Source organism: Hetaerina americana, unplaced genomic scaffold, assembly GCF_022747635.1.
Source record: "Hetaerina americana unplaced genomic scaffold, ioHetAmer1.1.p SCAF_5, whole genome shotgun sequence".
Lineage (NCBI taxonomy): Eukaryota > Metazoa > Arthropoda > Insecta > Odonata > Calopterygidae > Hetaerina > Hetaerina americana.
In genome coordinates this window covers 37,124,812-37,146,845 of record NW_027287095.1, presented here as the reverse complement: position 1 = coordinate 37,146,845, position 22,034 = coordinate 37,124,812, and the positions used below count along the sequence as shown (strand labels likewise).

Below are 22,034 nucleotides of genomic sequence, written 5' to 3'. Positions count from 1 at the left end.
TCATATAATCCCTCCCTTACTAAACTTCGCACTTCATAATCACTCCGACCGTTTTCATCTCCACCCTAATAATTCTGCCACATCTTTCGTCGGTTACCTTTTCTTTTCTCTGATCAAGTGTTTACTCTTCTCCGTCCTTCATAACTACTGAGTGAACTTTTATCTTATACAAAGCATTAAAGTTAAATGAGAGTTTCATGTTTCCTCCCCACGCCCTCTCCCGGCTACCTTCTTTTATTTTTATTTAATTTCAAATGGCGCTCAGAGTGAGGGAGCGGGGATGCGGGAGGCGGCAACGTTATTTTTCCAAAGTTTTCCCCTCTCCTTTCCCGCACGCCTCCACCTTCTCGCCCCCTCTTCGCCCCCCACATTCCTTCCAAACCCCTACCGACCCGGATTTCTTCCGCTCAGTTTTAATCGACGAGGCAGTTTTCAGTGTGCATGCTTGTAAACGGTACGAGGGTTATAATAGGCATTGTTTTTTTTAGTTCCACGGCATAAGCCATCGCAGTCGTTGACTCAATTACACTCTTTAGTTACGAGTTACGGATTGAATCCGAAAAGCTGCTTATCTCTTCCGCAGTAGTGCGAATTTTATCCTTTTTGAATCCCTCTCACATATACCCTCGCAGTGAATTACAACCAAAGATTTTGAAAATAGAACAACCTTGAATTCTCTGCAGTATTGGACCCGTGAGACTTCAATTTTATATGGATAGTCTGAGTGCATTTCCTTATTTATATTGTTTCCTTATCGATTTGCAAATAATTCACCAGGTAATAATATTATGAAACGCTGTTGTAATAGTAGTAGTTTAGGGGAGGCGACCGACAGCTGAGGTCATTTGCGCCATTAAGGTCGGATAGGAAATGATGAAGGATGGAGATTAACCTTGCGTCGGTATTAGCCTACTCTTAACGAAAGACGTCAAGGGGTCCGCAGCTTTACGTCCCATCCGACGGACGGCTCACTCACTCAAAGTGCTCTCCTCAATTAGGAATAAGGATACCACTGTGAAATATCTTCCGTCTCCAGGATTCGAACCCCGGCCCTCTGGATGAAGCCCAGCACGTTTGACACCACATCATCCCAAACCACACTACTTAGTACTAATGGCAATTCTAGAATAATAGTTAAGACTCTAAATAACCTGTAATCTTTTAGGTGGACGGTGTACTCACTCAAAGTGCCCTCCACAAAGCATCTCAAGTAGGGATCGGGATAGCACTGAAAAATATCGATTCGAACGCGGGACTTCTGGGTGGAAATCCAGTGCAGCTGTTGAAAAAACGGTTAAATGTAGAGGTTCAGCTCAGGCTGCAAACATTATTTTCAACCCGTCTTATATTTAATTTTCCACCTTGCTATTTTTAAATTTTAAGTATAAATTCTAGTGAGGAAGGCGTATCTATCAGCTTCCTATCGGTTAACATTTTTTTAAAGAGGCTTTCATTTTGGTAAAGGCTGTGACCATTTCGAGGCGAAACACAATTGGACCCGGAAAATGGAGTTCGGTGTATATTTTGTGGTAGTGAATAATCACTTATTCAAATGTGAGTCCTCCTTTCTCCATCAGTGCTCTCATATATGTGATTTAGTCACCAGAGCCCAAAGCGAAGCTTCACTTTCGGGTCGGTTTCTTTCCATCGAAAGAGAGAACGTTGAGCTCTTCAAAAGAAAATATCCCAAGGAAATTGGCATAGCGTTGGCTGGAGCAGAAGGAGCTTCACTCGACAGATATAGAGAACGAAACGGGGTTAAATCAACTCTCACTCTGGAACCATTTGAAGTTTCATTTGATTCCGTTCACCCCATCGTTGAAACGGAGATTTATTGCTTCAACTTCACGGGGCAAATACTTAAAAAAAAAAACTTGCACTCTTGCCGTTGTGCGCCAGCATTGCGAATAAGTGTATGTTTGTTTTCACTTACTTAGTGCTTATGCGCGTTTAACGCACGCTGTGAAGAAGTCCTGTTCTCTTCCTCCCGGGGAAAGCCCTCGGAGAAAACCCTCGGGAGACCATCAATCGGCAGATTTATTCATGATCGATCAATCAGTAAATTCAATTTGGGGATCAATCCGTCTGTCCGTTACCTGATCCAACTCCTCCGACACCTCAAAACCCTCTCCCTCCTCCCCATCCTCCGTATCCTCACGCCCCCCCTCACAACCGAGCCGCCCACACACCCCCCCTGCCAACCGTTCCTTCGGAAATAAACTTTCCTTCATCCCTATCCCATGATCCCATCTCCCTCACCCCTCTCCTCCCCACCTCAAACTCCTTATCTCCTCCCCCGCATCTCCTTAAAGCTCCATTCCGTACAGAGAAAACGCCGGCTTTACCACCCGCGAGTTTCCATTAAACCTCCCCATCCCCGCGACCCTCCACGGCTTTCTTAAACCCCCACCCGCCTCACTTCCCTCCGAATCCTTCTCCGCGGCACACACCCGGTCCCCTCTCCCTCCCCGCCCCCGTCGTATTCTCCTCTCCTGTCCTCTCTCTCTCTTTCTCTCTTACCCCTCACCCCCCATTGCCCCTGCTGCAAACTCCCCAACCTCGGCCTTACACGGACCCCTCTTTACCATCCCCCCTCCCGCCATCTTCCCTCGGGGAATTATTAATGGTCTCGTAGAATGCCACGACAGGAGTATTCGCGTTTGGGGGAAAAGGGACAGGGAAAGGAGGGGCGATAGGATGGGGGGGGGTGGAAGTAAAGGATAGCCCGCGCGAGAGAAGGATGGGAGCGGAGGAGAGCAAGTGTTGGGGAGGATAAAGGAGGCGGGAGATTATAAACGGGGAGAGATATAGATGGATGGATTGAGCTCCCATTGTATCGCGGAGGAGGGGAGAGGGAGAGAGAGTGAACGCGAGGCTCTTTGTTTTGAGAGGGAGGCAGAGAGCGAGCGGCGAATAGTTATTATTTGGGTGCTTTGATAAAATTATCCTCCTTCGTACTGGAATAGTACTTGCGGCGCCATCAATTGGGCGTCTTCGCCCTCCTCCCTTCGTGGGAGCACGCGGACTCGGAAAAATGGAACTGTTGTCTTTCCGTGAACGGGGAGAATATTTCCGCATGGGGAGTCTCCTCGTCGGGAAATATTTTGTCGCGCGATATTTTCATCCAAATTTAACGCCATACAGTCAAGTGAAAAATATGCAAACATCATTCACTGACATTCGAATTTTATGTTGAGAAATCTTTTCTTCTCACACACACACACACACACACACACACACACACACATATATATATATGTATATATATGCCTGTGAATACTCACATATTTATTCGCATATGAGTGTGTGTGTTCATATACAGGTATATGCATGTATGTATATGTGCATATGTATGTATATACATGCACTCACACACGTATACATGCTTTCATGTTATGAAACCTCTGGCGACGATAAATAGTTTATATGATCAGGGTACAACTATAAAACGCAGGAAACACGACAAAGGGACCATATTTTAACGTTTTTTCTTTGTTTATAATAGAAAAAAAAGTTATTTTCTCTCTGTAGTTATATCCTTAATTATTATTTGTAGTATTCTATCGGTTAAGGTAGGTCTAGGCATAGACTATGCAACGGTAAAATGATACATTTCCTTGTCTGCGGCCTGACATCCGACGCTACAATAAGCGTATATATGTGCATGTATGATTGTGTGTGTGTGTGTCTATATATATATATATATATACTACCTTGATCAAAAAGTTCCCGGAATAACCACCGTGTGGCGCTCCCATCGTTCCGATTTGAGTTCTGTTTTTTTTTGTTAAATTGGTACATCTGTTGTTGATATTCCCTTTAAATCTTAGTGTCATAACTTGACATTTGCAAAAGTTACGTAGCCAAGAGTACATCTATCTCTGTGTGTGTTGGCGATTTTTTACAATTTCAGAAATGGATTTAAATTTGCAACAACGAACTTGTATTAAATTTTGCGTAAAAAACGGATTTAGTGGCGCACGGACGTTGGAAATGTTGGAAAAGTGTTTCGGCAACGATTCTCTAAAAAAAACGGTCGTTTACCAGTGGCACGAGCGGTTCAGAAGTGGTCGTGAGTCAATCGAAGATGATGAACGCAGTGGCAGACCATCGACATCGAAAGTCGGTGAAAAAATTGATAAAGTAAAAGAAATGTTGGTCAATAACCGCAAATTAACCATCAGAGAAATAGCGGAGGACTTGAACATTGCCTATGGATCCGCCCAAGACATTGTGGTTAATGATTTGGGTTTCCGTCGTGTAGCAGCAAAGTTGGTGCCAAAAGACCTCAATTTCATGCAAAAAAGAGACCGTGTTGACGTCGCAAAAGACATGATTTGCGAGGCTGAATCCGATCCCACATTCATCAAAAGGATCATTACTGGAGACGAGACGTGGGTTTATGAGTACGACACGCAATCCAGACATCAGGCAAGTGAATGGCGTTCACCAAATGAGCCGAGACCAAAAAAACCACGTCGTTTTCAGTCAAAAAAGAAGGCAATGCTGACGGTTTTCATGGATTACAACGGTGTAGTGCATCATGAATTTTTGCCAGAAGGCCAGACAGTAAACAAAGAGTATTATTTGGGCGTTATGAGACGTTTGCGTGAAGCAATTCGCCGAAAGAGACCAGAAATGTGGGCAGAAAACTCGTGGATTTTGCACCATGATAACGCACCGTCGCACAGTGCTATCATTATTCGTAATTTTTTGACGAAAAATGCAACAAATACCATCCAACAGCCACCGAATTCACCTGATTTGGCTCCCTGTGACTTCTTTCTGTTCAATCGAGTTAAAAAACCATTACGGGGAACGCGTTTTAGCAGCCGAGAGGAAGTAATGGAAAAATCGCAGGAAGCACTGATGGACATACCGAAAACCGAATATAAAAAATGTTTCGAGGATTGGATCAAGCGCTGGCATAAGTGTGTTGCAGTCGATGGGGATTACTTTGAAGGGGACAATATAGATTTAGATGAATAAACTTGTATTTTTAATTTTCTGAATAAATTCCGGGAAATTTTTGATCAAGGTAGTATATATATATATATATATATATATATATATATATATATATATATATATATATGTATGTAATATACATATAGATGTATACATATACGAGTATACAATATACTATACAAAACACTTTATGTACATATATACAATATGTTGATGCGCACTTGATTTAATAATAGTAAACAATAATAAAGAGATTACCCGAGACACAAACACTTCGATATTTCGGTGGTCCCAGCCACCTTCACCAGGGTACAATGATATATATTGCATATATCCTTGCGCGCTTTTACGCTTGTCATCGGTATACTATATTCCACTTTCCCCACCGTTCCCGTGTTTGCCCTTAATACGAGTATGTGTTCCAATCCCTTTTCTTTTTATCCGTATCCATGTGCATTAATGTGTGTTTGTGTGTATACACACACACACACACGCACATATATGTATATGTATGTATGTATATATATATATATATATATATATATATATATATATATATAGAGAGAGAGAGAGAGAGGGAGAGAGAGAGGGGGGGGAGGGAGAGAGACACACACACATATGCGTATATATGTGTGTGTAAACACATACAAACACCTTAATTCAAATGAAAGTTATTTTTCCCGCAGTATAGGAGACTATCCCTAAACCGTGTAGTCCCCGCCTCTTCGTGACCGTTTGTAGCGATTGGAGCGGCTAGCCGGTGCGGCCGGCAATTTCACTTAAGAGCCGACCCAAATATCATCCGAGAGAGAAGGAAGGGGTGGCGGGCGTCGGTGGGTGCCCTCGCACGAGGTTGGCAGCACGCCACGGAATTAGACATTCTCGGCCGTGTATCCTAAGCCCTCCCCCCTCCCCCACCTGAAATCCACGGCAGCGGCGCAGCGAATAATGAGGAATATGGCACGAAAATAAAAGAAAGAAAAACGGGGGAATAAAATTCACGCGGCCGACCGGGCGTAAAAGAATGAAGGAATTGAACAGCGTTGCGGATGGGAGTGAGAGAGAGAGAGAGAGAGAGAGATGGAGAGAGTGGAGGAAAGGAAAGCTTTAAGGCAGGAATGGTAAATTTCTCCTTTTTTTCATCCTGCGGGAAAGAAAGAGGGTTAGCGGGGGGGCCGGGTGGGTGGGTGGGTGGGTTGGAAGCAGGGGCTAGGTGGATCGGCGGGCGGGGCTCGGAAAAGAGGGAGGTGGAAGAAGAATAAAGAGCTCGCAGCAGCGGAATAGAAGGCAGCAAAAGGACTGCGAGAGGCTGTTTGGGAAGTGAGCGCGGGGGAGGTGGATGGAGTGGGAGGAGGGCGGAGGGAGGGCTTCGAGGCAGGGAAAACGGAGTGAGGGCAAGGAAAGAGTGGAATAGGGAGTCTGGATGGAGGGGAGGAAGAGGCGGATGAGGGTGGTGAGGCACGTATCTCTCTCCCGGCCGGGAGGGAGGGGTGTGGCGGAGTGGCAGGGGAAGGTTTTGGGCGGGGGAGGATAGGAAAGGGTGGGTGTGGGAAGGAGGAGGCGGAGTAGTGGGGCCTGGGTTTGCGAAGGAGTGGGAAAGTGGATGAGAGGATTTGCTGGCGTAATGGGTGTATGGATTTAAGGAACTTAGCGCCAGAGTGAGGAAGGGCGAAAAGGAGAGGCTCGGGATGGTGGAGGAAAGGGGGGGGGAGAGGCTGGGAATATTGAGCACATCATCTTGTTGTGTAAGAGGCAAAGGGGAATCGGAAGGGGGAGAGGGAGCCCAACCGTTCCGGAGGGGTTTGAGGAGGATATGGTGAGGGAGGAAAGAGTGGGGTGGAAGTTTTGTATGGGTGGGACTGAAGATTAGTCTATGGCGGGATTGTTTTATAAGGTAAACGAGAGTGATTACATCTGTGCCGTTATACTGCGGAGAATGGTGGCGCTCACGTCTCCCTTTATGCGAGAGTAACGGGGCTGGGAGCGAAAGCGCGGGGGGTGGGTCATAAAAATTTTTGGAGTATAAAATAGGTCTGTTATTGAGGTTGCGTTCTTCGAGTTAAATCCCCTCAAACTTTTCTGCGAAAACCCTTTCCAGCTATGCTGCCTGCAATCTTTTGCTTTTGAAACAGCGTTTTTATTTCAGTTTGAATTCACAGTTTAGTTCCAGTATATATTACAACTTGTGCTATCGGAAGTATTTATCAATTAAAGATTTGTCATATTCTAACGGGTTTATAAACGTTTAGCCCTATAAGCTATGTGGCATTTATGAGTAAGTGGGTTTGCAAATAAGGAATGGTAAAATATAAAGTTGCAAGGTGTAAATTTTAGATAACAAATCATGATGTAGCTTGCATGTGTAACCTGTTCCTTACTCACTTGGGCGTAGAAACAAATCTATCAACGGTATTGGTTTAAATGTGTCTACTTCTTCGAAGAGTACCTCTTTCTTTTGTCACTATCCAGGCAGCTAATAAAATTACACATCCCGAAACCTTTTGGCTCTTTTGATGTCATTGTCGGTGGAGTACAGCTGCTTCCTGTGCCTCTGCTTATCAAAATCGTTTTTATATTCCATTTTCCTATTCAGTTTGGCGTGTTTTGCCGCTGGGCGTGGCCTCCCTTAAGTGTGTAAGGGTTGCTCGATCGCGTGCTGGCGCAATATTATTTTTCTCTTTCCCTCTCATTTGCCGACATAAGATGGATTTGGAGTTACCTTTGAGACCCTTGTTTGTCATAAAATGAAATGGAATCATATGGGAATATTTTTGTGCCTATGATTTTGCAATTGCGCAAGGTTTTGTGAAGCTAATATCGCATAAATTATAAGTTAATTTCTCTTTTCCTCAATTCAATAGCACTCTTTGTCAAGTTTTTTTGTCAGTATATAATACTTGGAATGAAACTTTGTTGTATCGGTCACGAAGAAAAGTAGTTTGAAGATATTCTAAGCGATAAAAACCTGTATAAATCTCCGAATTATTTTCAGGCTAGTTAAAATATAAATTGAGATGTTTGTTTGAAGTTTTTCGGAATTATCTGCGAGAGATCTTCCATAGGTCCTCCGAGCTCTTCGAAAAAAAAACACATTTGTCGTAATGTGCAACGAAATGTTAAGAGATTAATATAGTTGGACATTGTGGACTCTCCCGGGGGCAGGCGAATTAACTTTGTTGGACCCCATCCAGGATAAAAGCTCGTCTTTTGGGGCGGAGGTTTTGTGCGTCTTGAAACGAAGTTGCTATTACCAAATCGGACAGCATATTCTCTTCCTCGAACCTCAAAAACTCCCTGGGCGAGGAGCTCTTCTTTCGTCTACGTGCGCCAATTAGTTATCAGTTCATCCCCAACCAATTGCATTAGCGTGTGCTTGGCTTCCCCCGCTCGCTCCAGCGCCCTCGGTTCGTGTTATTCCGGAGTTAATGTTTTCACGCCTCCCGGAGCCCCCCAACCTCCCCTCAAACTACCCCTCTCCCCTCCATCTCGCGAATACATACTCACGCCCTCGCATTTCCCCACCGACCGACCATCCCTGCTTCGCCTACCATTCCGACTACCGACCCGACTCCCTTCCTCCCATTTACTTCACCCCTCCATCCCCCGATCCTCCGCTTCCCAACCCCTCCTCCCCTCTCTCCACCTTTCTCCACCACCCCACCCTCCTCATTCCGCGTTTCCCCACCACTCTCATTTCCTCCGGCTTCCCAGAAAACAAGCCGAACAACACGGTTGGGGTATGGAGGGTGGGGCGCGTTGCGGGGGATGGTGGAGGGTGGGTGGGAGAGCAGCAGCACATACAATTCCCATCGCGTGTCACTCCCACCGGAAAATCGCACCGACCGAATCGCCGACCCGCGATTCTTTCTCCCTCCTCCCTTCCCTCTTTTTATACCCTTCTCTCTCTCACACACACACACCCCCCCTCTCACATACACGCACACATACTCTCCATTCTTCGTTTGTCGCCGTGAAAAGGGAAAATGCGAATGGTCGAGGCAAGGGAGTCGGAGCAAGGTGTCAAGCGAAATGTCTTTGTTTATTTTTTTTTATTCAATCGTTTTAAGTCCTTTCCCGGACGTTGTGTTTGAAATGATCTCAAAACGTTAACGGCCTCTGGGCGCTTTATTTGCATCGGACGCGCAGAATATTCCGTATTCCGCGAGCGAAATGTTTGAACATACTTTCCGGAAAACGTCATGGTCACTTATTATTGTTATTGTTGGTTTTTTTTATTTAATCTCGTTCCCGAGAGCGGCGGCCTGGAATTAAATCTTCACACCTACGCGCAAAGTTTTCTTGAAATATGGAGTGCGAAATGAATTCAACGATTTGAATTTCAAATGAAAAGTTTTTTTTTCGTTTCACACCTCTTGCCGTTTTAATCAGTTTAATTTTGAAACCACGCTTTTAATAAGGTCCAATTAAACGTAATCTAAGGACGCCTTGAAAAATTATCGTATCTGGAGGTATCTTAATATACTGCGTTTATTTGGTAGTTGGGGGCAATAGTAGTGGTTGGGATTGTTGGAAAAACTTTAAATATTCACCTGAAGGAGAATTTAAACCGTTGATCCTTAGGTTTCCTCTGGAAGTCTCGTTGCCTGACTCATTCTTTTTTTGGGTTAGCTCTCCCATGTGTTGATTCGAGTGAAAAAAAAGCAATAGGAAAAGGACGACTATCGTATAATCGTCAGAAATGCGGTGGAAATTGCTAAAAAAAACAAATTCGACCGAGAAGACGGAAAACAGCTGGAAAAAAGAGTCATAGGACCATCAACCAATCGTAACGATGGAAAAAAAACATTACGTCGATCAGCCAATTAAAGTCGACCAGTAGTCAGTTCTCAGAATTAGCGTCAGACCAGTATGACCTACAAATCACCCATTTAAGTACTACCCGGACCCGTTGTTGCTTAATTTCGTTGAACTGACAAGAACCGCTGTTTTCAACGTGCTATGGCCGTTGACATGTTGTTGCACGCATGTAAGATGTTATAAATAATTTTTGATTCAGTTATACAGTGCCGCTGTGGAATAAGCTCTTTATTCGATCCAAAGATGTTTCGAGAAGAGGGCAGGAGGGTTCAGGAGACATCACCGAAACTGTTGCCCCCTGAGGCAATGCACAAGACAGCATTGCCGGAATAACTATGAATCTAGAGGATTTTAAACATTTTCAGTATTCGAGCACAGTATTTATTGGTGCACAAAAGGAGAGAAATTAAAATCGTCGTTTTAAACGAACTCCACTTTGCATGAATCAATGCTTGGAGTTAGAAGGTATTTACTCATTTGTTCCCGTCTTTCATTGTGGAGTGAAACAGCTCGGCAGTCGCACGAAGATACCAGCCGCGACTTGCCCAGCCGCTTGTGCGATGACTGCGGCCTAAGTGAAACGAAGTGGCTCAGCAATTGTAGCCCTTAACCTAGGACGCCACCGAGTGCCCGCGACAATGATCGCCGAAAGCTCTCGCAAGTAGAAGTCGCTGCCGTCATGTAGGTTGGCAACAATGGGGCGAGTGGGAGGTGGAGTGGACGGGAGGGAAGGGAAGAAGGAATGGGGAAATGGCGTCGAAGGGGGTCGGGAAGAGAGAGGGGAGAGAGCGGGAGGGAGCGTAGAGGGCGGACCTCGTGTGACGACCCAGAGAGGGAGCAATCCGGGCAGAAAGGATTCCTCAGGGATTTCGCTGAATGGGGCGCGAGGGGGTTGGAGGGGGGGTGAGGGTGGGAAAGGCGGTGGAGGAACGAGGGAGGTTTAGATCCGGAGAGTCGAGAGGGAGTGGAGCCATGGGGAGGAGAGGGAGGGTTGATAAAACAGCAAACGGGAAGGAGGGTGCGACGACGGTGGTGGTATTCGTGGGAGGGTGGAATGGAGGGAGAAGGATTGGGTTTTTGGGAAGCGGTCGCGATGGGGATGGAAGGAAAGTCTCGGTTTGGGAAAGAGAGAGAGAGAGAGTTGCGTGTCCTCTTGGAAACGTTGGGTTCGGAATGGTGAATGTGGGATGGCGAGTGAGTGGATAGTGTGGGGACTGGAATGGAGTGGGAGAGAGAAGGGAAAAAGGTCGCGGGAAAGTTCGGCAGAAATAAAATGTCGAGGAATGGAGTGAAGGAGAAATGGGAAGAACGGAAATGAGGAAACGACGAAAAGGAGATTTTTTTGGGGAAAAGACTTGCAGGCCTGTGACCGACATGGGTAGGCAAAGAAAAGAATGCAGTAAATTGAATTGTTAATAGTTCGTTTTTGTTTGATGCGATTTAGGATAAGTTGATGGAACATTAGGATATTTTGAAGAGAGCGGGAGGATTAGCGTGTTCGTTTCTTAATCGGCAAGCATGGCCAAAGAAATAACAGCCGATTGGCAAGAAATTGTGATAAATTCAAATACGGAGGCATTGTAAACGTTTGATTCGGAAGGAAAATTAGATGCTGTCGGAAGGGAAGCTAAAAAAAATTTTTAAAATAAATAAAAAAATAATTAGACCATTAAATTATAGTAAAAAGTACGATAAGTGCATGGGAAAGTTAACATGAAGGTCAGTTCCTTCATTTCGAATTGTTCCGTGCGGAATTAATGTCGTCCAAATTCCTCTTTTTTTCGTCCCCATTCCATCCATAAAATCTGGGAAGCAAAGAAATAATTTTACTGCAGTGGTTTGTTTTTTGGAAGCCATAACGGGGTGGATTATTAATAACTGACACTAACACAGAATGAATAATGAGACAGAATAAATGATGAGGGGTCAGAGGAATAAGAGAATACAATAAATGGTAATGCTCTAAAGGATCCTGGGAGTTGAAAATTACAGATGGAATGTGAACGCAAAAGCACACCAAGGTAGAGTGTCGCGTGATATATGGCATAAATGAAAACGTGAACAGACTGATGATAAATGAATGGACAATGTTCATCCCGGGGAAAAAATAATTAGTACCATATTTGAAATTTTAAAATTTCTCTGATATAACTGAAGCAAATGGACGACTATGGTAATCGCGTCGGGGCAACGTGCAAGAATCGGAAAGGGCGGTGCGGCAGATGAACAAGATTGTTTATGAAAGAACTGTAGTTGGATAAAGCAAAATTTTTCTTTTGAGCTGGTGAGCTAGGAGAAGGAAGATAAAGAAATGAAAATCGAAAGGAAAGAGAGAGAGAGAAAAGAAATTAGGGGTACTGCGGCTACAGGGAATGCGAGGAAGAAGGCGAATGGGGAGGCGAATTATATTTTTTTTCCCGGTGCCTCGCTTTAAGAGCTTTTGCGCGAGGAAAGAGCTGGCTGGGCGGATTTCAAAAAGCTCTTCCCGCTCTGCCTAAAGCTAGGCGCTCGCTGGTCGGTAGTTGAGTTGGGCGGTAAACGGTTCTGCAAACAGGAGGAAGAAGTGTCTTCGAATTGCCTCATGGAAATTAATGTGTTAGACTGTGCTCTCTCGTGTAACAATTCAAAAATATCAAAACGAAAGTTCGCGAATGCAAAAATGAACCCTGATGCTCAATTATATTTTATGACTGTTTGGAGTTTGTATGGGTCTACATTATGGTCATTATTCTCAGACTTTGGTTGTTAGTGATCGAGTTATCCGGTTGAGTAAAGAAAAAAATCTCCATTTCCCCAGTACATTATCATATTCGAAATGTATTCTTAATTTTATTTTTCTTGTTGGTAGGTACGAGAGAACGACATGAAGGCATGCCTAGAATGCAAACTAATTCCAAGGAGCAACATAGTGTTGGGAAAAAGAATTACATATATTATATTGAAAATCAACACAATATTCGTAAGACTTTCAAGGTTAATTTGGAATTGAGCCACATAAAATGAGCCGTGGCGAAGGAAATAGTGTTTTTTTGATGGCATGCTCTCCGTAATTGGTACGGTAAATTTATCTCCTCCCGAGGTGGAATGAGAGCTCCAGTATTCGTAAAATATAAGTGAACAATATGAAAACAAATTGATTTCCTTTCGGTGTTTCTGACGTCGTTGGTGCTCTTGCACATCAATTTCATTTAGGTTCCTTTATGCAATTTTGCGAATAAATGTTTGTTGGCCTCCCCATTCGATCCATTAAACCTCGGAATGGACTACCGAAGGAATGATACCTTGAGCCCACTGCTATCGCGAATGTGTCCATTAAACGCGACAGCGTAGGTACATTCATCTTTTAAAGTCTCGAGGCACCGTCAGAGTCATCATTCTGAAAGATAAAACATCTTTGCTGAATCCATCATCACTTTATTATGCACATACTAAATCTGAATTCGTGCTCTTGTTGTAAATCCGGAAATAATTCTGAAGGGAAATTACGACGTGAAACTGTATTCCCAAATTATATGCTCGAACCGGTTAAGTTGGAAAAGTAACAAAAAAAATACCAATGCAAATTAGTAACCTTACCTCACCTCTACCTGATCCACTTATCCTCTCCCCCTTCCTCACACGCATAATTCTCCCTCCCGTTCACAATTTCGGTATAATAAGACCTCTCGAGGCGTCAATTGAAAATTAACGATGATGTATCGCCGGATTGAAACAGTTTCGTAGTCCCTGGTTTAAGGGACAAGGGTGACGGTCGAAGCGATAATCGCCGCAGCTATGTCCGCCCCAAACACTTTGGGGACGTGCTATTTTGGGATAAACGTTACGGAAATAATCTCCTACTTCTCTTCCACAAAATAAAGGAAAGGAAGAAAATTCTCTTTTTTTTGCCGTCTAAAATTCCGACGTCATAACTTACGTCATTTTAACGCCAGTTCAACCTCTCATCCCTTAAAACCTATCTGCCACAATCTAAACACGGAACTCCTCTCTTTGACTGTGCCTCTTAACTCGTTTAGCCATCCGTGAATTGAAATCAGCCTAATTTTCCGCAGAGCGCTTACTAGGAAGAGGCTCTCTTTTATTCAATGCACCTACCTGTATTTACTTCAGCACTGACCTCATTAGATCGAAGTTAATTTATTTCTTCCATGCCTCTTTTGTTTTTATTCTTCTTATCATATTTCCTATTCACATATTCCCTGACATAGCCGTTTCTGAAGCTCTTTGCTTATAAGAAATACGAGAAAACTTGTAGTCAATATCGTTCTAGGCTTCCGAAGATACACACTTATTATTTTTTCATTCGAGTTTTGCTCTGTAATGTTTCATATCGTTTGATTAAACTAGTAAAAATTACAGAATAAAATACTACAATGTTGTATGACAATTAATTTTCATTATTTGGATCAGTACTTAGTCATCAAAACATTAGGTTTTTCAGATTATTGATTTCTGTGGCTTTACATTCCTGTCTCCATTTTGTTGAGCTCCTCGCATCTTCTAACTTCTTAAATGTGGAGTTCAATTGCGCTTCCAGTCGGTCAATTCTGACCTAAATCAAATCGGTTCTGATCTTAAAATAAATATAACAAAATTTCATATTTCTCCGATTTACGGGTATATTATTTTATTTGATCTCACGAAATTCCTGCCGCATGCCCGACTGAATTCAAAACCCATTTTTTAAATGAATATTATACGCTTAATTAGTCTTTTACTGCGAACGGTGAAATTATAAATGAATGAGTGAGGACTCATGAGAGACGTGCAGAGGTGTAGGTAGAATTTTAGAATATATTCTCCCTGTACATTCTCAAAGCTCTTGCAAATCAACTGCACTTTTTGTGAAAATGGGACTGAATTTTGTGGTTTTTATATCAATTCAGAGAATTTAGGTAAATTTCGGAGAAGATTTTTTCTGAGTTCTCAGAAGTTGGTGAAAAACAACAGCATGAGCGTTTCCGCGCAGACGTTTACCCATAAATGCAGAAGAATTGAAAGAAATTCATGCTGTAAAGTATTTAATTCCAAATCTATTACAGTCTGAATAAATTTATGAATGCAAAAATGACATGCTTTCGTTGATCATATCATGTTCACCGAATTTAGACTGAACCGTTCTGAATTTTGGACTCTCTATAATACTGTAGTTGGAAACTATGAATGACTAAGTCTAAAAACCATGAAGGAATAGTTAATTTGTTTCCTTCTTTGTGGATGAAGTTGAGGTAAATTGACCATATTAATTATTTAGGATAACTGTATTATGTTTCTTGCAAGATTGCTACAATTTTAATTTCCTAAGCAAGAACAGAACTACGACAAAAATCATTTTAATATAATGGCATTGTAATTCATTCGTCTCTGCTAAATTATGAACTCATGAAGTAATCTATTTAAACAGCTTTCATTTTCATCGACTCCCTGGAAAATCTACCATTGATACCGCCCACTTAATTACGAAGCAAATAATCAGTCAGCTTCTCTTTGCCTTCTAAGTAGTCGCGGACGGAAATTTGCTTTCTCTTCCCGAAAACGAAGGGCGCACTTCGTGATGCATAAAAATATACACTTGTAAGATTTTACAGACGACCATTTCTTGGGCTTGCATATTATTTTCACAGAGTTTCGCCCATCAGCTGAAAAAGAATTTTAGACGTTAATTAAGCCCGAAGAGAGATCTCGCGAAGGCTACGGCTCGATTGGAATCTAGGCTCAACATCTCTCAGCCGGAAAAATAAAGGTAAAATTAATTTTGGTTCTCAATACCCCTGTACTTTTTTCTGTTCTACTGGTCCCTGTCATTGCCCTTACAAATCTATACGGTGGTCGTCTAATTATCTCCCATTCTTTTCGGCGATGGTCGCGGTCCACCTGCCCTAGCCGCTGTGCGAACGAGTTAGCTATCTGACAAGAGTTTTGAATCGCTAGGCTCTTCTCCCGTACGTCGCTAATAGCCATTCGACAAGGAATGTCAGGAGAAAAGAGCTGACGGGGAGAGAGGGAGGGAACGAGATTGATAGAAAAAGGACAAGCATTTATAAAATGAGGACGGAGAAAGAAAAATGGAAATGTGTAAGAGGTGGAGTGATCATAGCACAGAGGAGCTCGCAAGACGGGACATAAAGAGTTGCGGGACGTAGAAAGGGCGGTGGGTTGGTGGCGCGAGCATCTTGGAGAGGGAAGGAATGATTAATCGTCGTGGTGAGGATATAGTCGGGAGGGAAGAGGTCATGTGGATGGGCGGGGAGGAAAAGGAGGGGAGGGAAATTAATGAATGTCTGAGGTGAAAGGGAGGATAAGGGGTGGGGTTGTATTTGTGGGTCGGGGGATGGGATGGGACGGGACGGGATGGTTGGCGAGTGGAAGAAGAGAATATGTTAGCCGAACGGATGGGAGAAGGTTATGAGACAATAGTCTCTCGCATGGTGATGATTCACTTTTTTTCGTCCATTGAGCCAAAGCCACCATAATCCTCTTGTACCGACTCTTATTAACCTGGAAAGACGGATTGTTTCCGTCGAAATATCAAGAAAATACGTGTGAGTGTTCTCTTTTTTTGTGTTTCTATATTATGTGTTACTGTGTATTGTACTATTCGGCACTTCCGTGTTACGTCTATGAAAGCATATATATATATATATATATATATATATATATATATATATATATATATATATATATATATATATATATATATATATATATATATATATATATATATATATATAATGTATACATATATATATATATAATGTATACATATATTAAAATATGTATAAACACTGATAGAGATTTTGAAAACATAGAAAGGGCACTCGCATATGTCGGCCGTCATCACTACACCAAAACTACTTATAGTATGTCTGCGCCACTACATCAAATGTCAAAACTACATTTTTGTGTGTCCTTTCTTTGTGTTTCTATATTTTAAAATTCTATATCTGTGTTTTCATATATTTGTACGTCGCTGAAGAGCGTTCCATTTCGAATATATATATATATATATATATATATATATATATATATATATATATATATATATATATATATATATATATGTATTGAATATCAAGATAGCACTAGCCAACAAAAACACAGAAACACACAATAAAGAAACATTTATTTTGAATTTTCGGTGGTGCTATCACCTTTCTCAAGATAGAATAATATTATACTCTACCGGTTACGGTAGGTTTTGGATGGACACAGCTTCTAAATAAAACATTTTGTGACTCCTAACAAACAACCCAACATCCTACTCTACAATAAGTCTCTCTTCATCTCTGTGTACTTCCTTCCTCCCTTCATCCCGTCCAAAAACCCTTATCCTATTCTTACCCTTTCCTCGTTTGCCTAACATTCTCCCCTCTATTACATTCTTCAAAAATCCCACTGCCGTTTAATATTATAATCATCCATGTTTTCTACGTCTTTACGATTTCTCCCAACAATCTCTTATCCTCACCCACCATACCTAGCACTTCCTCATTTGTTCTCCTTTCCGTCCATTTCACTTTCTCCAACTTTCACACCGACATTTCAAAAGCCTCCAATCTACGTCTATCCTCCTGCTTCAGTGACCATGTTTCCGCCCCGTACATAACTACGCTCCAAATTAAAGTTTTTACGAGTCTTTTCTTAACATCCTTACTCAACGTCCCTGTCATGTATTATACGGATAAGTTGAAAATCACCACCGGAATGTCGAGAGGCTGGCATATTTTCTGTCGCGCGTAGGCTGTTTGCCGTTCTACTCGTACATTTAGGGAGAATAGGCGGGTGGATGGTGTCGAAATTGACATTACCGTTCAACTACTTGGTGAGATTGTTGCTGTACTCACATTTCAAAATCGGAATGGCCAATCTCGATTTCGAGAGAAGACTCGTCACCAATTTATTCTTAACTAGGGCAACGAAAGAACGCCGATGGTAAGTTCCAAGAAATTGCGGGAGATGCCGCAACAGTTACTTTTAATTGTGTCGTCTGCTAATATGCATTTCAATGCAACAATTGCAGAGAGTAAAAATCATTCGCCTTGAACGGGATTAGAACTCGGATCCCTCGATGTCCGTAAAATTTCAGAGAGTAAGAGAAAGCCTCGATAGCTTAACTGGCTTAAGCACTCGGCCGGAAATTGAGGGATCCGTGTTCGAATCTCGGTCAAGGCGAATGATTTTTACGCTCTGAAATTGTTTCATTGGGACCCCAATGTTTTCAGTAATTCCCAAATTGTTCAGTAACGGACCCGTCTCTGCACTGAAATGTTCCCGCTCAGGATTCAAAGTACATTGCTGTATACTGGATAAAAGTGACTTTATATGCATTTTCTCGAATATCTTTTTATTACAAAAGCCCGTAGACGCCTGATGATGCTGACATTTTTTGTTGAAACTGGGCTGTGCAATAGAAATAATGGTGGAACTGGATACAAAGTTATTTTACCCAATATTCGGCATTGCCACCAACGGACGGCGAAGTCTGTTGTTCTTAAATTTGAGTGCGCACCGAATTCCCCATACACTCCAGCTCCTGGATTAGAATCCGCTTAAACCTCCATAATTTACTTATTATGTAGCAAACGCTGGAGTTGCCCACGAATATTACAGCTGTCAAGTTGAGGGAAAGGCCAGCTCAAAGTAATAGTAATGGCAGCCTCTCTCTCTCTCTTTCTCATGATCTTTTTTTCATTCCTTCGGATTTGTTATTTGTCCCTCAACATGCACCATATTCGTCTCACTCCATTCTAGCTTTTCTTCTTAAATCCCATTGGCTACCGTAACCGCCTGCTGCGTCGAATTTCAAACCTCGGAAATAACTAACGCAAACACACCCAATTTCCCTTTAAAAAAAATGAAATGAGACATCCTTCCCTCGCCCCGTCCCTATGGTCCCCCGGGCTCGTCAGAGCCGACCTCCCTTTCCAATCCTCCCCATTCCACTTCCTCCTCCTCTCAAGTCGTCTATTTATTGCGTTGTTTTGGCGCCACTCCAGACGCCAGCAAGTGGTCCGTACCTCACACGATGGACCAGGAACGAGTGGGAAAGAGGCAGAGGGGACTCGAACTTACACTTAAAAAGGTCTCGGCGTGCAACATCGACTATGTGTTGGAAGTTATTTACATGGGCGTAGAAAAATGAAAGTTATTGTCTCAGCGGGTCATGGTCCATAATAATAGCATTCAGTCCTCTTACGGATTGCTGAAATGACGTATGCATTATTGAGTACCCAAGCGCCCTTTGTCATCATCATTAATTTATAAATAGATTTAATGGAAATTCAAGATAGTAAGCGACTCCTTTGCATATATTTCGTGCTCTAAGCTTTACATTAACAGCGTTTGAAAGTTTTGTATTAGTTATTCAATTCCGCCAAATCTCCTAAATGCGTAAGAAAGCAAAGGTTGTCCTTTATTCGTGATTTCTTCTCTAAGCGGGCATTCGTTTGGGGATATTATCTATTAAATTTAGACTGCCTTTTAATACTTTCGTTTGTGTTATTCCTTTTTAGCTCAATATCGAGTAAGGGAACTAAAATATGACCACGAGTGCTCAAACTTATATTATTTATGAATTATATACAGAAACATACAGACTCGTTAGCATGGTAGCACGTTTATTAATAAGCTTAGTAGCCGTGGACTAGAATTTATCTGATAATATTCGTTGATCGGCGTAAAATTTTGTTTTGATCCTATTTTTCACTGAAATTGCAAATTATTTGTTAATTGGATTGAGTAAAATTAAAGCATTTTTACATCACGACAGGGAAGCCTTCTCATCTTTTTTTTCTAACTAGTTATTTGTCTAGTCATCTAACAACATTTGTTAAAAGCTGTTAGGATGTTGGTAGATTTTCTAAAAAGAATGACAAAGTTTAAAATAACCGGAGCATCTGTATTAAAACTGTTGCTGCTCTTGGCCGACATAGTTGTCTGATCCCAAGGATGTACGTAGTGTAAACAAAATCATTGAATAGATGTTATGAGGCCGAATACCAGAAAAATGCGGCAATCATCAAAAACAATACCGTAAAATGGGTAGCTACGTGAAATTCTTGGGTTCCATCCTAAGTTATGAAATTTAATATTATCGGCATAAGTCAGCCGATTAGAAGCATGTTTGGGACAATATCTTAACACTCTTACATGTTGTATTGGGCTTCTAAAGTACTTCTGCATTGAATTAACTCTTTTCGGTTTTTACTAATTTTCAGCTTCATGCTTCAAATCGTCCTAAACTTCTTTTTATTGTTTTTGTATTAATCTTTCCACCACGTTTCCTTCACCCTGTTGCTGCATTTGTTTCCTTATTATTCGATTCCCTATTCTTTATTTTTCCCGAATCAATCTTCATATTATGAAACTTTAACATTCTGCAATTTCCATTTATTTAAGCTCTTTAGGGCAATGCATAATGTATTGTTTGCTAAATATAATTTTCATCTCTGTTCTCGGAGCACTTGGCAGCTGCGCCTGCCGTCTAGATGTGCTATTGTTTTAATACATGTTTTTTACTGTGCCTAATGGTATCTTTATCATCATTTGCTCATCCTCATCTCAACTGTCGGAGATTTTGTGAGCATTATGGAAATTATACGAAGCAAAAATTATTTTTCGCTCGATTATGTTTTTTGGTACTTTGGTTACGTTTAATCAAATCCGAAATTATTAGTATTTGGTGAAATTATTATTTCCGCGTTCATTGCAGTTTATACAGTAACTTTTTTAACCACCAGGAAAGAATTAATGACCTTTCTCCATTGTTTGGCCACTTTGCCGGAAATTCTTATTTTTTAACTTGGCGAGGTTATGTTCTTCAATGGCATGTCACGTAATGTTTGTAACGTCCCTTTTGTTTCCGTGCAACCTCTTCTCTTTAACTAGAAACGTTTTAGATCTTGTAGACTATCTCTGATTTTTGTTTTTACCCCTTTATTGCAGGTGAAGATCTGGTTCCAGAACCGGAGAACAAAATGGAAGAAGCAGGACAACATAAGCAACGCGGAGGCAGCGGAGCACAAGAACCAATCGACTGCAAAGGGAGAAAAGGGCGAGAAGAAATCGTCGGAAAAGGCGACCGGGGGGGATAAGAAGACGACACCCGGGACGGGATCGACGCCGAATGCAGCCGTCCAAGCGGCCGCCAAAGCTCTGGTCATTCCAAAAGGAACCACGGCAACTTCAACGGGCGACTCGACGGTCGCGGCCACAGGTGGATCCCAAACTCCGACACCGACCGTAAAATCCGGCGATTCCGGGGACTCCAACCATTCGGCAGCGTCCACGCCCATCCCCGGGCCGCAGTCTCCCACAGTCGTGATAGTTCCATTAATCAAGACGGAAATCCTTAATAGCGTTAATCCTATTGTCAAAAATGGCAACAACAATACTATCGGGTACTTGGGCGGCGAAATCAAAGTTGAAGGTCGCGCCTCGTCTCCTTCAGGGGAGGCCGGTGCGGCGACCGGGGACGAAGCGATCGCCCCTGGCCATAGCGAGTCGGAGAGTGAAGACCATTCGAGGATCTCCGCTATGACTCCCGAAGGCTCACAGCACTCGGACGTGTTCGAGTCCGAGAAGCCATCGGCGGCCGGTCCCACGACCCCTGGCTTAGCGTCGATAGTCACCCCGTCCCCCACGAGTTGCACCACTCCTGCGGCCAACGGCAAAGCCGCTAGACCCCTTCCTTCCCCGTCTCCATTGGACGACAGGGGTAGCAGGGTGACGACGCCGTTGCCTCCTGCGTCGCCCGGCAGCAAGGTCGCGAAGTTGGGCGTCGCTCCCAAGACGCTGGTGGCTGAGGAGAAGGCCGGAGGGGGCGGAGCTGGTGGGGCAGGAGGCGGTGTGGGCGTCGTCGGTGCAGACTTGACAGTGGCGGTGGGTGCGGCGGCCATAAGCACGGCGGCCACGGGTACCGCGGAGGGCGATTCGCCGCAAGAGGGCGGAGGGGGCGGAGAAGGCGTGGAGGCATGTCCACCTCCGGCGTCTGCCGCGTCGACCGTGTTAACAACTGCACCTGTGTCCCCATCGAGCAGCTAACGAGTAGCCCGCCGACGTCGGACCAACTTGTGTAGTGGTGGCGTCTAGAGAACCCATTCAAGAGTTTCTTTTTCGAGGAAAATGTGTTTACTGTTCTCGTGTACGTTTCAACGGTTTGGGGCTCCATTGGTTCGCGTTTGCTCTCTAGTGAACTGAAACTCCTTCCCTCCGCAGAGAATCATTCGCCCACGTCATCTCACGGAACT

At 43.0% G+C, this 22,034-nt stretch overlaps 1 protein-coding gene across 1 annotated transcript in view; it reads left to right on the top strand.

The window, feature by feature from the left end:
• LOC139693621 (homeobox protein Hox-B3-like) overlaps positions 1-21,828 on the top strand; it is a 444,276-nt gene extending 422,448 nt beyond the window's left edge. The window contains exon 3 of the mRNA XM_071591856.1: positions 20,731-21,828. Within this exon, the coding sequence (XP_071447957.1) occupies positions 20,731-21,828 (1,098 nt within the window). The remainder of the gene's footprint in view (positions 1-20,730) is intronic.
• Positions 21,829-22,034: the final 206 nt, after the last annotated feature.